Consider the following 14,526-nt stretch of genomic DNA (forward strand, 5'->3'; position numbering starts at 1 on the left):
CTCTGTTCATTGGCATTAGTGGTGACAGGCATTACACACGCCAGTGTTCTGGTCACGGGAGGCGTTGTCAACAAAACCGCGATGAAACTAATAACGCAGGGCCAGCTGTGTGACCTCCAAAAACATTGAATGAGAGAGAGAGAGAGAGAGAGAGAGAGAGAGAGAGAGAGAGAGAGAGAGAGAGCGAGAGCTAGCAGAGCTTATTTAGGTTTTTCCATCCCGGTATCACCACTGGCACCAAAACCAGTTTCTACACTTAGGAAACCAAAAGGTGCAGCCTAAAAAAAGAAAATAAACACTTAGCAGCCAGACGTGGTAGCAATGGCCTTTAGTCCCAGCGTTAAGGATGCAGAGGCAGGCAGATCTCTGTGAGTTTGAAGCCAGCCTAGTCTACAAATTGAGTCTAGGACAGCCAGGGCTACACAGAGAAACCCTGTCTAGGGAAAAACAAAAGAGAAGAAAAAAAGAAAGAAAGAAAGAAAGAAAGAAAGAAAGAAAGAAAGAAAGAAAGAAAGAAAGAAAGAAAGAAATGCTTAGCAGGACAGCTAGCATCACGCGCCCCCATCATTGCCCAAAGTATGAAATATCGATGCTCTGAAAGCAAGAAATGAGGTTATAAACACCAGAGGAGAACAGAGTCCATACAAAAATCCACTAACAAAAGTTTCAAATACATCAATAAAAGCTAAGTAGATGAGGCTGGGGAGTTGACCCAGAGTCTAAGAGAGTGAACCATTCTTGGAGAACACTCAAGTTCTGTTTCTAGCACCCACAATGGGTAGCTTACAACTATCTGTAGCTCCAGCGCTAGAGATCAGATGCCCACAGCAGGCACACTCACTTGCACCGACTCACACACAGATCCACAAATACACACTTAGATTCTTTAAGGTTGATTTATTTTTCTATGTTCAAGTATTTTGTCCGCATGTATGTATGTAACCTTCCCTCAACCTGAAGCTGGCTGAGCCAGACCTTGACCTTGCTGCCACTAAGGAGATTACCTAGGGTGGAGCCTTCCTCCCTAGATCACTCTATTGTTCAGCCACTGTCACTGTTCCACTTCAAGATACTGCTACCTGCTGAGAGGACCTGGAGCTATTCCAGAGACTATGCCCTATCCTGCACATCATCACCTGCAGCTGGTTCCAGGCTCCAAGGATGAATTGGTGGGAATGTGCCTCCCGCCTTTTTATAAGCGCAGTCACCATTAAGCATTTGAACCTTGAACAGACTAGTATGTCTAGGTTCCCTCTTTTTTTTCAGCTCCAGGTTGCCTCCCAGGCACCCGGACATGAGAGCCACAGGTCAGCCCCAACATATATATATCACATGCACTCCTTCAGCCCTAAAAATAAAATGTTTATTTTACATGTATGAATGCTCTGTCTTCTATGGACATCAGAAAGGGAACCAGATCTCATTAGAGATGATTGTGAGCCACCATGTGGTTTCTGGGAATGGAACTCAGGACCTCTGGAAGAACACCCAGTGCTTTTAACCACTGAGCCATCTCTTCAGGCCCCATAAAGTAATTTTGTAACAAAGAAAATGAATGCTTAATGTCAGCTGACTGTTAAAGTGTGTTGTCAACCCTGGAGTCTAGTTGATATACCAGGTGTCAACTCTTTTAGTTACTTTTCTATTGCTGTGACAAAATGCCATGACCAACACAACTTACAGAAGAAAGCGTTTAATTGACTTTCAGTTTCAACAGGTTAGAGTCCATGATGGTGGAGCAAAGGCATGGGTGGCAGCAGGAACAGCTGAGAGCTCACATCTCAAACCACAAGCAGGAAGTAAAACTAGCCTGAAGATTGTGTTAATCTTTTGAAACTTCATTGGCAGGAAGCCTGGGCTCGCCAAAGCCTCTTGTCATCCCCAGGGCACACTCTCTGCCTTCGGCCTGTGGATGGAGATGTGAGCTCTCAGCTGCCTTCTTTCGCCATAGACTTCAGCCCTCAGGAAATGTAAGCCTACTTTTTCTCATTTATAACTCATGGTGTTTTTAATCATCACAACAGAAAAGTAATAAAAGTCGTTTTATAGCTACAAATTAAATTAGCTGCATTCAAATTCTTTGTAACTGATAATACATATTTAAGGGCATGATGTAATGTGTAATGTATATTTACACAGTACATAGGTTAAATAAAGCATAGGCATGATCTCATAGTGACTTTTATGTTGGAGGCACTACTTAACATGTGTTCCTTCAAGACTCTTGTGACATAAGATAGAGTATGGTGGGTACTCCAAAGAAACCAAAACACTAAAATTAGAAACTACCATATCGGGGCTAGAGAGATGGCTCAGCAGTTAAGAGCACTGACTGCTCTTCTGAAGGTCCTGAGTTCAAATCCCATTACACATGGCTCACAACCATGTGTAATGGGATCTGGTGCCCTCTTCTGGTGTGTCTGAAGACAGCTAGAGTGTACTTAGCTATAATAATAAATAAATCTTTGGGCCAGAGCAACCAGAGGTCTTGTATTCAATTCCCAGCAACCACATGATGGCTCACAACCATCTGTACAGCTACAATGTGCTCACATACATAATATAAAATAAATCTAGAGAAAAAAAAAAGAGAAAGAAACTACCATACTTTGGTCGATGAGAAGGCACAATTAGAAAAGGCACCTGTTGCCAGGCGTGACCAGAATGACCTTGGTGGAAGAAGGGGCCCAGCTTCAAAAATTGTGCTCTGAACTGGGCAGTGGTGGTGCATGCCTTTAATCCCAGAGGCAGGCAGATTTCTGAGTTCAAGGCCAGCCTGGTCTACAGAGTGAGTTTCAGAACAGCCAGGACTATACAGAAAAAACCTGCCTCAAAAAACTAAAAAAAAATAAAAATAAAAAATTAAAAAAAATGTGCTCTGATCTCTACATGCATGCCATGGCAAGGAGGCACGTGCATGCATATACATACATACATACTTACATAAAAGCATTTTTAAATGTATTAGAGCTACCATATGACCTAGCCATCTGTTACCGGGTATATATCTAGTAGGCTAGCAGAAAGCCTAATGCCAGGAGTACATTACTTCTTTTGGACTTGTTGGTCCCTGAAGTCCCAAAAGCATCCCCAACTTTAAAAGTCAGTATTTGGAGCTCGTGGCTGCCCCTCCTGAAGACACCATATACTTGAGTCACAGTTTGTGAAGAAATTGAGCTGGCCCGACTGACAGCTTCATCTCTATTGGCTAGCTTTCATAGGAAGGTGCTAAGCATGCTACAAGAGGGCTGAGGAAGTTATATCTAGGGGTGTGTGAGAGAGAGAGACAGACAGACAGACAGGAGAGTAGGGGGTAGGGAGGAGAGAGGGAGAGGGAGAGGGAGGGGGAGGGGGAGAGGGAGAGGGAGAGGGAGAGAGACCATGAATTCATGCGGGGAGGAAAGCGAAGAGGAAAATGATGTAATCACCCAATTTTTTTAAAAGTACTCCTCCCTCCCTCTCTTCCCATAAAAGAAGTCTTCACCCTTTACCCTCTAGCCTTCTTCTACGTATTTTGGGGGGGGAGGTGGTTTTTTTTTTTTTTTTTTTGAGACAGGGTTTCTTTGTGTAGCCCTGGCTGTCACTCTGTAGACCAGGCTGGCCTCGAACTTTGCCTCCTGAGTGCTGGGATTAAAAGCGTGTGCCACCACGACTCCAGGCCTTAGAAGCCAGAGACTTTTGGCTCCAGGTGTGCTCGCTGCCCCTCCAGGGTCCAACCACAAGCAGCGTGGCACTCTGCATCCTATGAAACTCTCTGCCCTTGAGTGACAACAACAACAGGCAGCAGCGGTTAGTGTCAGCTAGTATTAGGGCCCTGGAGAACTTCCCATTGAGACTCTCCACTCCTATCCTACAGTGACCACGAAATTATAGCTCTGAAGCAGACCTGGAGTATCTGCCCTCAGTCCTGAGGGGCAGGCAGCTCCAGTGACTCCAGCTCCTCTATTTTTTTTTTCCACTTTTCATAGCCTTCCTCCTTCCAACTCTGGCTTTCCACCTCTACCTTCCGACACTGCCCTTCCCCCTATCGCCTGCCACTGGGCCTCAGGAGCTGCTGGTGGTTGCTCTCCCGAGCCTTCAGGGGTCTTCTTTGACATAGCTGGTTGTTCCCACTATTGTTTCTAGCTAAGCTGGATGTATCCATGATAAAGATCACACGCAGGCAAGGAAAGACCATTCGGGGAATCCTTTTTATTAGACCTAATGTCGCAATACAATGGGCACAACAGTAAAAAGTAGCCGAACCCCCAATTTATATAGCCCGGATGAGGCATGGTAAGGATGCATCATGTAAGTGAAGAATTGTATTTGCCCCGATCCCAGCACAGCCTCCAGTTCCACGGCCCTGGCCTCTTACTGCTTCCCCTCCTGCTGTAAATGAGAAGAGCTTCCAGGTCATCTAACAGCCACCAAATCCTATCTTGCTGAAGATACTGTCTTCCAAAGCTGGCAAGGGACGTCTGCAGTGATGGTCACGGCTGGAATCAAGGCCTTCTGGATCGGGAGTCTTTGCTTCAGTTGCGGTTATCCGTTCAGCTGGTGTGTGTCACAGGGCTTTTAAGGTACAGAGCAGGGTGCTGTTTAATATCCTCCCAGCTCCAAGCTGCCAAGCTTAAGGGAACGGTCTGTCGGACAGACTCTATCCATTGTTGCTCATAGGTCTCACCAACCCTCTCTTGGGAGTTTTGCTCACTCATAGAAACTAACATTTTCAACAGTGTTTAACAATGCTCCATCCTGCCCCAGCACCGTAGGCCGCTTAGTCTCTGGCTCAGCTCTAGCTAGTGGTAACCTAACCATCCCTGCAACAAGGCAAGGAGCTCTGCCCGGTACTTATGATAGGCAGCCAGGGTACCAATACTTGCCACAGGAGGCAGTATTTACGGTAACCGGAGCAGTCTGCGCGGCGGTTTTACGGTAACGGGGGCCGGGCTGGCCAAGGGCCTTGGTCAGCTCCGCCTGCTTGGGGCGCTCTCAGGTGCGAGCTCGCGCCTGGGACGTTCGGAGGATGCACAATGGCCCCTCGGGGCAGTGAGGGGCCGTGGTCCCCCAGCGGGACCCACCGCAGCCACGCCCCGCAGCTGGCGCCCCAGGGTCCGAGTGCAGCGCTGCCTCCCGCGTCGGCGGGAGCCCCGTTCTGACCCGCGGGGACTTGCCCGCGCCCCGCGCCCCGATGGGCCTGTGCTACAGCCTGCGGCCGCTGCTCTTCGGAAGCTCAGAGGACACCCCGTGTGCGGCCTCGGAACCGTGCGCGGAGGATGCTCAGCCCAGCGCCGCCCCGGCCCCTGCCCCGCTCCCAGCCCCGGCTCCCGTGGGGACCCTGCTCCGGCGTGGCGGCGGCCGGATCGCCGCGAACGCGCGGCCGCCAGGCGAGCTGCAGAGCCGCCGGCGACAGGAGCAGCTACGAGCCGAGGAGCGCGAGGCGGCTAAAGAAGCGAGGAAAGTCAGCCGGGGCATCGACCGCATGCTGCGCGAGCAGAAGCGCGACCTGCAGCAGACGCACCGGCTCCTGCTGCTGGGTAGGTCTGCACTGGTGGGAGCTGGGGGGATTCGGGCGGGACCCTGCCTTGGAGAATGTCAGGCGTGGACACTGCAGACAGAATGACTTTCAGCCTGACATTTAAATGGCTTCGTCGCCAGAACGCTCCTGGGTGATTTCGCTCTCTTCCATGCCTTGTGACCGAGGGCCAGTAGCTCACGAATTACTAATTAATGTGCCTCTCTGGGAAATTTCCGCCCTTGATCCATTGATTTCCTCAGCGTGAACTCCACCGGGACGCCTTATCCTAGCCCTGCCATTTCCTGCCACAGTCCCGGCAGCTTAGTTTGTTCTAAGAACGCCAATGATAGGAGACTTGGAAAGCCTTTTAGTAAACCACAAAGCTTTTATTGAAAGCACGGTCTTGAGAACAGAGCTGGGGATGGATTTAGGGTGCTGGCTGCTGAGAAAGCGCACCCTTGGCCACCTAGTGTTATAAGTTACTGGTGCCATAAGGGTGTTTGCTCTTCTCAGAACCAGTGACATAAGAGAGTGGCCTGGCCTGTCTGTTCCCACCCTGCGCCCCGCCCCCCGCCTCAATCGTCCCTCCCAACTGTAATAAAGTGGACATAAACCTGCCAGCACTGGGAGGTCCGCTGGTATTTTTCAGAGTTTAGCATGAGTGTGCTCTTTAACAACTAAAAAAACATTTTCTGTACAGTCGAGTGTGCGATGAAAAAGGGAAACAGGTCACGAATTCCTTGTGCCTGTGTACACAGTGTGTCTGCACACAGCAGAGACCAGAGGACGACATTGGGGGTCCTGCTCTGTCGCTTTGCTCCTTGTTCCTCTGAGACAAAGTCTCTCGTTGAAGCTGCACTAAGATTTGTAACTACCAGGCGTTGAGGTTGCCGGGCTTCCCTGATGCTGGGATCCATAGGCAGGTCCTCGTGCATGAGCGTCAAAGGCGTGTCTCCACCCTCTAAATCGTAAAGTGATTGCTTTGTTTTACAACTTTATCACACTTATGTGGGTGTGTTGGCACACATGTGTAGAGGTCAGTGGACAACTTACGTGTGTCTGTTCTCGCCTACCAACTTGTGGGTAGCCAGGCATGAAATGCAAGCTATCAGGCCAGGCAAGCACTGGCCCTGAATCTTAAATTCTTTGTTCTACTTGTTGCCTTTTAGATTTCCAAGGTGAGGGGTTGGGGGGGGGGGTGTCTGGAAATGATGTCAAAATCTGATCCAATTTTGTGAGCTATCAGGTGGAATGGCTAGCCATCTGCATTCGGCTCTGTGGGGGGGGGCTATGCCATGCAAAGTCAAAACTGGTTTCCAAATGAGCACAGCTCTTAAAATCTCAGGAAGAAATAGAGTTTAAACGGACTCACCTACTTTAAGAATGAATGATTGAAAACCAAAACTAGCTACTGCGTCATGGTGAAATGTATGAATTCTAAAACAGAAGGAAAATTTCCTTTGAAACAAGAGACAAACTATAAACATGAGAGCCCTCCCTACCTTTTCTTCAGGAGATGCATTTCCATATTTCTATGGATAATGGAGATCACGTATAGAACCGTATAGAACATATAGAACATACTATGCTTTGCCCGTGTAGACACACCTACTGTGGTGCTTAATATGTAAATTGGGCACAATTTAAAGGAACAACTTATGTAGACTCACACAACAGACTAACAACTAATAAAACACGTATGAACAATAGCCTGTAATAAATGCCCTACGAACGAATATGGTTTCTCTCCAAATCTTGCTGTGCTAACCCTACTGATCCTTCTTCTGGTGCTGTGAGGTGATGCAGAGTCTTGGTGAGGGAATGAAGGTGAATGGCACGACACAGGAGTTTCTATGTATCTGGAATGCTGGAGTATCATATGTGTTGTATGCCTCCACAGAGGAACATAACCAGACACAAGGATGTTTACAGTGCGTCTCATTCAGAGGACCGGGAGTCGTGATGAGCATGCCTCCCTCGTTATCACCCTTCGCCCTTGCCTTTCATTATAACCTTTATGAACATCTGGGATGGGGCACTTCTTGGACCCCTGGGTCTAGTTAATGTCTGCAAGTGTCAAGTTCTTGCAGTCTTTAGAACAAACAGGTCATTATAATAGAGTGTGTATATATATATATATATATATATATATATATATATATATGCAGATTCTTTCCCATGTTACAGAATACAGCAAGTATCCTAGCCCATCCTCACACCTCCTATCAATAACATTCTAGTATTAGCGCTGCTTGAAAATACCAAAGTGTATCAAAACTAGGTAACTACTAAGTGGCCAACAAGCAGGTAGCATACACAGTGTGGCTTCTCTGTACAAAAGAAAATTCACCTCCTAGGCAGGAGGTGGAGGGACAGGGGGAGTGCTCAGCACAAGATTTCATTGTGTGGGCTGGAGAGATGGCTCAGTGGTTAAGAGCACTGACTAATCTTCCAGAGGTCCTGAGTTCAAATCCCAGCAACCACATGGTGGCTCACAACCATCTGTAATGGGATCCAATGCCCTCTTCTGGTGTATCTGAAGACTGCTACAGTGTACTCAGATAAAGAGTAAGTAAGTAAGTAAATAAATAAATAAATATTTCATTGTGTTAATTACAAGGATCATTAAAGACTTACAAATAGTTTATTTCTGAAAATTTCCATTTAGTATTTTCTAACCACTGTTAACCTTGGTAACTGAAACTGTACGTGAGCCCCCAACTTCAAATGAAGAGTTAACTACCATATACCAAGGAATAAAGCAATTGGCTCAAAAGAGGAGCGCACAAAGCATCAGTTCTACTCTCCAGAGCCAACTTTACAATGTGGTAAAGCAAATGTTTCAAGAGAGCCTGAGGATACAAAATTGCATTTCTAGACTTCTGTGCCTATTTTGAACCATAGTGGCAGACTTGAGCACTGAAGACATTTTTTGAAAGGCAAAAATAAATTTCAAGTGCTTGCAATGAGTTTTGAATGGCTGTACTCTTTAAAGACATTGTCTCATAGCCTGACACAGCTTGTTTGCTACCTCATGTTTGAAATAATGAGAGCTCAAAGTTCGCACACACTTCTAGGGTTTAATGCATCATATTCTAAAGGCTCAAAAGGAGGAGGATTCTGGGCTCAAAAATAGGTTAGTAAGGTAAGGTCATGAGTTAGGATTAACACAATGTTTTCCTTTTTCTTTTGTGTGCATGGAGTTTTGTCTGCATGTATTTCTGTGCACCATGTGCATCCAATATCCTCGGAGGCAAAAAGATGGCATCAAATACCTTGGGACTGGAATTATAGATAGCTACAAACTCCCATGTGGGTGCTGGGAATCAAACTCAAGTCCGCTATCAGAACCCAAATGCTCTTAACCATTGAACCCTCTCTGCAGCCATTAACATAAGGTTTTTCAGTATGATTGACTAGTCAGACATAACTCCTAAAACATAATAGAAATGGGGCTTAGGACATGTAGGTGGGGCTTTGGTTCAATCCCAGAAGCACCACCATCAGAAATATATGAAGCAAAAAGCATTTGATTTGTGGTAAAGAAGGCTGAAGCTATAAAAGAGAAGTGAGAAATGGCCTCAGAAGAATGCTCTGGAAAGCTCTAAGTCATAAGTTTCTTTAGCATATGTTTGATTGTTATTCTCTCTAAAGACATTACCTCATAGCGTAATATAGTTTGTATAATGTGAGTGGCCTTAGCTCAAATGACTCATTTTGTGGAGTACATTGTATCTTCTACCCAAGACTATCAACAGGAAAACCTGGATCTAAGATGAGTTCAGTGGTAGCAGGTACTGGCCCTGGACTCCCAGCACCAATCTTAACACACACACACACACAAGTAAATTACAATAATATATTTTTTAAATCTGGTATCGTTTATATATTTTGAGTAGATTTGGGTTATATACAGAAAGGCCGTTGACATTTGTTACAATTTAGAAAGGACTTGACCAGAAATCATGGATCAGACTTGTAGGCCCTTGGTCTTAGATTGTCTGCTTCTGTTGCTCCTATGTCTGCCAGTGTTTTGCTTGCCTGCTCCTTTAATGATCCTAAATTGTGAGCCCACATTGGAAACTGTGGTGGTTTGAATGTGCTTGGCCCACCGGAAGTGGTACTATTAGGAGGCGTGGCCTTATTGGAGAAGGTGTAGCCTTGTTGGAGGAAGTATGTCACCAAGGGGTGTTGTCTGCTGCCCACAAGCAATGAGCAGGTTCCATAAGGCTCTGGTCTGGTGGGGAATGCTAGGACTGTTACAGATCTTAGAAGCGAAGCAAAGAGGTTTGGGTAGCCTGCATAAGGCAGGTAGCCCAGGGCCCCAGGTTTCTCAGCAGCTACTGCAGCAGCAGCATAGGCAGCATGAGCCTGGCCAGCCACCAGGCAGGTCTAAGACCCTTCAGCTTTTTTACGAGAGAGAATTCCTCCCCAGCTCAGTAAAGACAGCCACTCTCAGACAATCCTCAGTGAAATAACTTGTGTGCTTTATTCCAGGTGGACACGGACTATATAAACATTCAGGAGTAGGGTGGGATTTAGGGGTAGGCGTTTTCTATTGGCTCCGTTTGAGACGTTAGTGACGCTCTACTTGCGGGAGGAAGGGTTCCAGGTGTTGCATTACGTGACTGATTACCCACGGTCCTCTCAATGTGGGGTCGTGGTTACAGGTTCCAGGGTAGGTACAAAAATGGGTAGGGAGCTGCCCTACTCCCGCTGATCTCAAGTCTCTGAGCTTCCCCGGGTCTGAGCTCACTCAACCAACTTTCCCTACAGTAGGGGTGGGCTGTGGAGGTTCTCCTATGTTCAGGTTCCACCGATGCTAAAGAGAGACATTCTTCCTGGCTGCCTTCAGGGCAAAGATGTAGCACTCTCAGCTGCTTCTCCAGCACCGTGCCTGCCTGGATGCTGCCATGCTTCCCTTCATGATGACAACGGACTGAACCTCTGAAACTGTAATCCAGCGCCTATTAAATGCTGTCCTTTATAAGAGCTGCCTCGGTCATGGTGCTTCTTCAGAGCAGTGAGACCCTAACTAAGACAGGGACAGAGTTCATAGACTCACTCGGTACACTTGCTTCCATGACCCTCTGACCTGGCCCACTATGTTGAGGATGCTCTCTCAACCACACCCACAATAACTACTTAGGCCAGGATGTCATCCCAAAGTCTAGCTCTTCCATAAGGTGGATCAGACGGTTTGACTCTCTCCCGTATATCACTTAGCAAGGTTTCCCAGTAGCATCACAAACAACTACCCCTAAATCCCACCCCACTCCTCAATGTTTATGTAGTCCCTGTCCACACGGAATAAAGCATACAAGCTATTTCACTGAGAATTGTCTGAGAACCTCACTGGAAGAGTGAGGACCCTTGATGGGATGGATGATAGGGGAAGCATCTTTCAGGAATACAGGATATTATATCTATGGATGGGATGTGAATGGGATGGAGTCAAGTTTGACCAGCATGTTAAGAATTGGGAGGTGTGGCCTTGGGGAAAGGGTCAGTTGCTGGGGGTGGGGAGGGGTTGGGGGAGGGGGCTGTTTCTTCTTTCTTGTCAGTTCTTCTTGAGGCAGGGGAGAGGGAATTGCGTAGGCGGAAGGTAAGACTTAGTCTTACGAGATACTGGGCTAAGACTTTGTCTTACAAGAAATTTAAGGTTGGTATAATAAAAAAGTTTACTTATCTAAGTCTAGATTACTGTGCTATTGTAGCTGACCTGCCTTCTGTGATCCTCTGAGGCCAGAAACTTCAGTCTCTGGCACTTAGCACCTCATCCTAAAACAGCAGGAGATTAAGTAAAGGAATAATTGCTAGAGCCTTCTCCTTAATGTCCAGATGCCTCTTGCTTGTCAGGCTAGGGGGAAGTTTGGAGCAATGAACTATTGAACCAGGAGATGAGAATAACACTCGAAGAAGGAAAAACTTGTATGCATATGCAAATATGCATAATCTCACATAAATTCATATTCAGCTTTATTCATGATCATTTATTCATTTTCATTCAAACCCAGCTGGGCCCAGCTTACATGCATTCTCACAATTACATACACACACACACACACACGTATACATTCTCACAATTACATACACACACACACATCCATACTTACATATGCATATGGAACAAAAGTCCAAGCACTGGTGCAGAAAGAACTCACTCATTCTGGATGAAAAGAAAATGCGCTCCAATTTTTATTACATAGAGAAAGAAAAGGCTTCTACCTTTTTAATGCTAAGTGAATTAAACCCATGTTTGCAAGAAAAATTTGTTTTAATAAGACTAAACCTGCCTTGTCCTTACCATGGGACCTGTTCTGTCCCATGGTAAGGGGAAGCCTGCCTGCTCCTTCTGTTCTCTGTGACATCTTTTTCATCTTTCCCTCTACATTCTGCATATTGCTCTCTTAGTATTTTATGTTACCTATAATTTCTAAGTTACTCCACTCTGCATTTTCCTTCTAATCTAAAAAGTATTCTGTCTAAAAACTTCTCCTCAGCTGAGTTCTTCTCACCTCCGTTCCTCTCACCCCAGTCCCTCAGTTCTGACTCTTCTCTTTGTCCTCAGCTCTTAAACATCATTCAGAATACATGATCACATGTGGAAAAGTTCATCAAAAGTTCACACAGAAAATCAAATCATAAATCGAAGTAGAAGTTTACAACAGCGAATGTTTACATGCATATCCATTAGGAGTGATTATCTGCCTAAACATCCATCACCTGTTTGGTATAGATAAACCAGTCAATATTTTACCTTCTGTCCTAGCACCTATAATAAATCCTTAGTTGCCTTTTTATGAACTTTGGTTAACTATTTTACAACCTCTTAGAATGTGCTCCGAGTAGGAGAAAGTCTGGTTACCATCTAAGAGTAATTAACTGGTGACACTTGAGAGACTGGCAGAGTTCTCATTGCAGCTTTGAGTATCAGAAAAGGACCTAATAGCAGTACCATTATAAAAAAAAGCTTAATAATTACAGATATAATTTTAGGAATTCTTATAGGATCATCATTAAGACTTAAGTCATCTATTTGTCTATATAGCATCACTACAAGACAGTACATCTTCGTGGAACTGCAGAGATCTGTTTCAAAGGGGGTGTGCTCCTACTTAGTGATTGTTATATATGTTTAATAATTATGGGAAATGCCTATTAATAGCAGGACTCTTTCCTAAAACGAGTCCCTCACAGCCTTGCTTAATGAGGGCTTACCTGTCGCAGATTATATAATAATCCGAGGCAGGCCACTTCAGGATGATCACCTACTAGTTATTAGCTTGTCGCATTATGACTCCTGACAGTCAGTTGGCTAGATGTGGAACACAGGCAGTAGGGAGGGACCTGAGATAACTCTGTTTTGTAAGCAGGAAGTGATGGAGGTGCTAACAAGTCTGTTTTCTGGGGTGGATTCCTGGTCTTGTAGTCCGCCTTTTTCACATTTGCTATTAAAATCTTTTCTCTGTGTGTAGGTGAGGGGCTCTCTGCTGCTTCTCCTCTAATGAGGACATCGGCACTATCAGATTAGAATCTTGCCTCATAACCCTATTTCATCTTAGAGAGCCCCCCTTAGGCTCTGTGGCAAAAACAACATTGAGGATTATAATTCAATATGAATTATATATGCAAAATTGTGTCCTATCCAGCAGTTAAAGCAGAGAGTTCATGCCCTGTCTTACAAGAGGAAGCTTCATTTCTTGATGCCTTGTGAGGACCTACACTGGTTCCCATAGTGGCCAGGTCTTATGAATTCCTAGAATAAGACAGGAATACCAGTTTTCCTCTGAAGGCTAATTTTTTAAGGCAGGATCTATTGTGTAGCTCCGTCTGTCCCCCAACTCAGAGATCCACCTGCCGCTACCTCCCAAGTGCTCAGGTTAAAGACGTGTGCGACCACATCCAGCAAAGCTATCTCTTCATTAGCATCATTAGATCATATTTTTGTGAGCCACCGACTGACTACATGGTCAGCTCGTTCTTGCCTCTGGTTTCCCCCAGGCCACACTAAGAAGGCCCATTGATGACAAGCTTGGATCTATACTAATTAAAAGCATAATTGGCTTGACAAAGTGTATCAATCCATTTTGCAACTATAATGAAACACCTGAGGCCAAGTAACTTTATAACAATGAGAGGTTTACTATGGCTTTATACTTCTGAAGATCAATATTGAAGGGCTTGCAAGTGGTGGTTGTCTACTAGTTAGCCTCCTCTTGGTAATCTCTTCATCTCAAGGTGGTTCTGTCTTGACATCCAAGAGGGGGAAGGAGAAAGAAGAGGAAAAAGGGAAAGAAAAGAGAATAGAAAAGAAGAGAAGAGAGGAGAGGAGAGCAGATGTCCCAGTCTCTGTCTTCTTATAAAGCCCTTGGTTATTCAGTCATGGAAATCCATCCTAATGACTTCATCTAGTTTCTGAACAGCTCCTATAGGCATCACCTCTAGACACCACATTGGATTAAGTGTCTACTCTCTCTCTCTTTCTCTCTCTCTCTCTCTCTCTCTCTCTTTGTTTTTTTTTTTTTTGTTTGTTTGTTTGTTTGTTTTGAGACAGGGTTTCTCTGTGTAGCCCTGGCTGTCCTGGAACTCACTTTGTAGACCAGGCTGGCCTCGAACTCAGAAATCCGCCTGCCTCTGCCTCCCAAGTGCTGGGATTAAAGGTGTGCGCCACCACCGCCCGGTGTGTCTACTCTCTTAATACCTTCAATTTTCAATTAAGCTCCACACATGAAGCTTAAGGTGCAAACTCAGGGCTGTGCATGGTGGCACACATAATACCAGCCTTTGGGGAGGCTGAGGTAGGATTGCCATGAATTTGAGGCCAGCCTGGGCAATAAAGTGAATTGCAGGCCAGCCAGAACCAAATAGCAAATAGCAAATAGCAAGACTTTGTCTCAGAGAGAGAGAGAGAGAGAGAGAGAGAGAGAGAGAGAGAGAGAGAAGGAAAAATGGAAAGGGGAAAGTAATAGATGGATAAAAGGATGGGTGGGTGGATGGATGGATAGATAGACAAGACAGACAGA

General features: G+C 45.6%; 1 protein-coding gene across 1 annotated transcript in view; it reads left to right on the plus strand.

The window, feature by feature from the left end:
- The first annotated feature begins 4,335 nt into the window (after positions 1–4,335).
- Positions 4,336–14,526, plus strand: part of Gnal (G protein subunit alpha L) — a 145,210-nt gene continuing 135,019 nt past the window's right edge. The window contains exon 1 of the mRNA XM_021150731.3: positions 4,336–5,519. Coding sequence (XP_021006390.1) covers positions 5,174–5,519 — 346 coding nt within the window. The 5' untranslated portion in view covers positions 4,336–5,173. The remainder of the gene's footprint in view (positions 5,520–14,526) is intronic.

The sequence above is a fragment of the Mus caroli genome, unplaced genomic scaffold (genome assembly GCF_978045245.1).
Source record: "Mus caroli unplaced genomic scaffold, Mus_caroli_1 scaffold_19, whole genome shotgun sequence".
Taxonomy (NCBI): domain Eukaryota; kingdom Metazoa; phylum Chordata; class Mammalia; order Rodentia; family Muridae; genus Mus; species Mus caroli.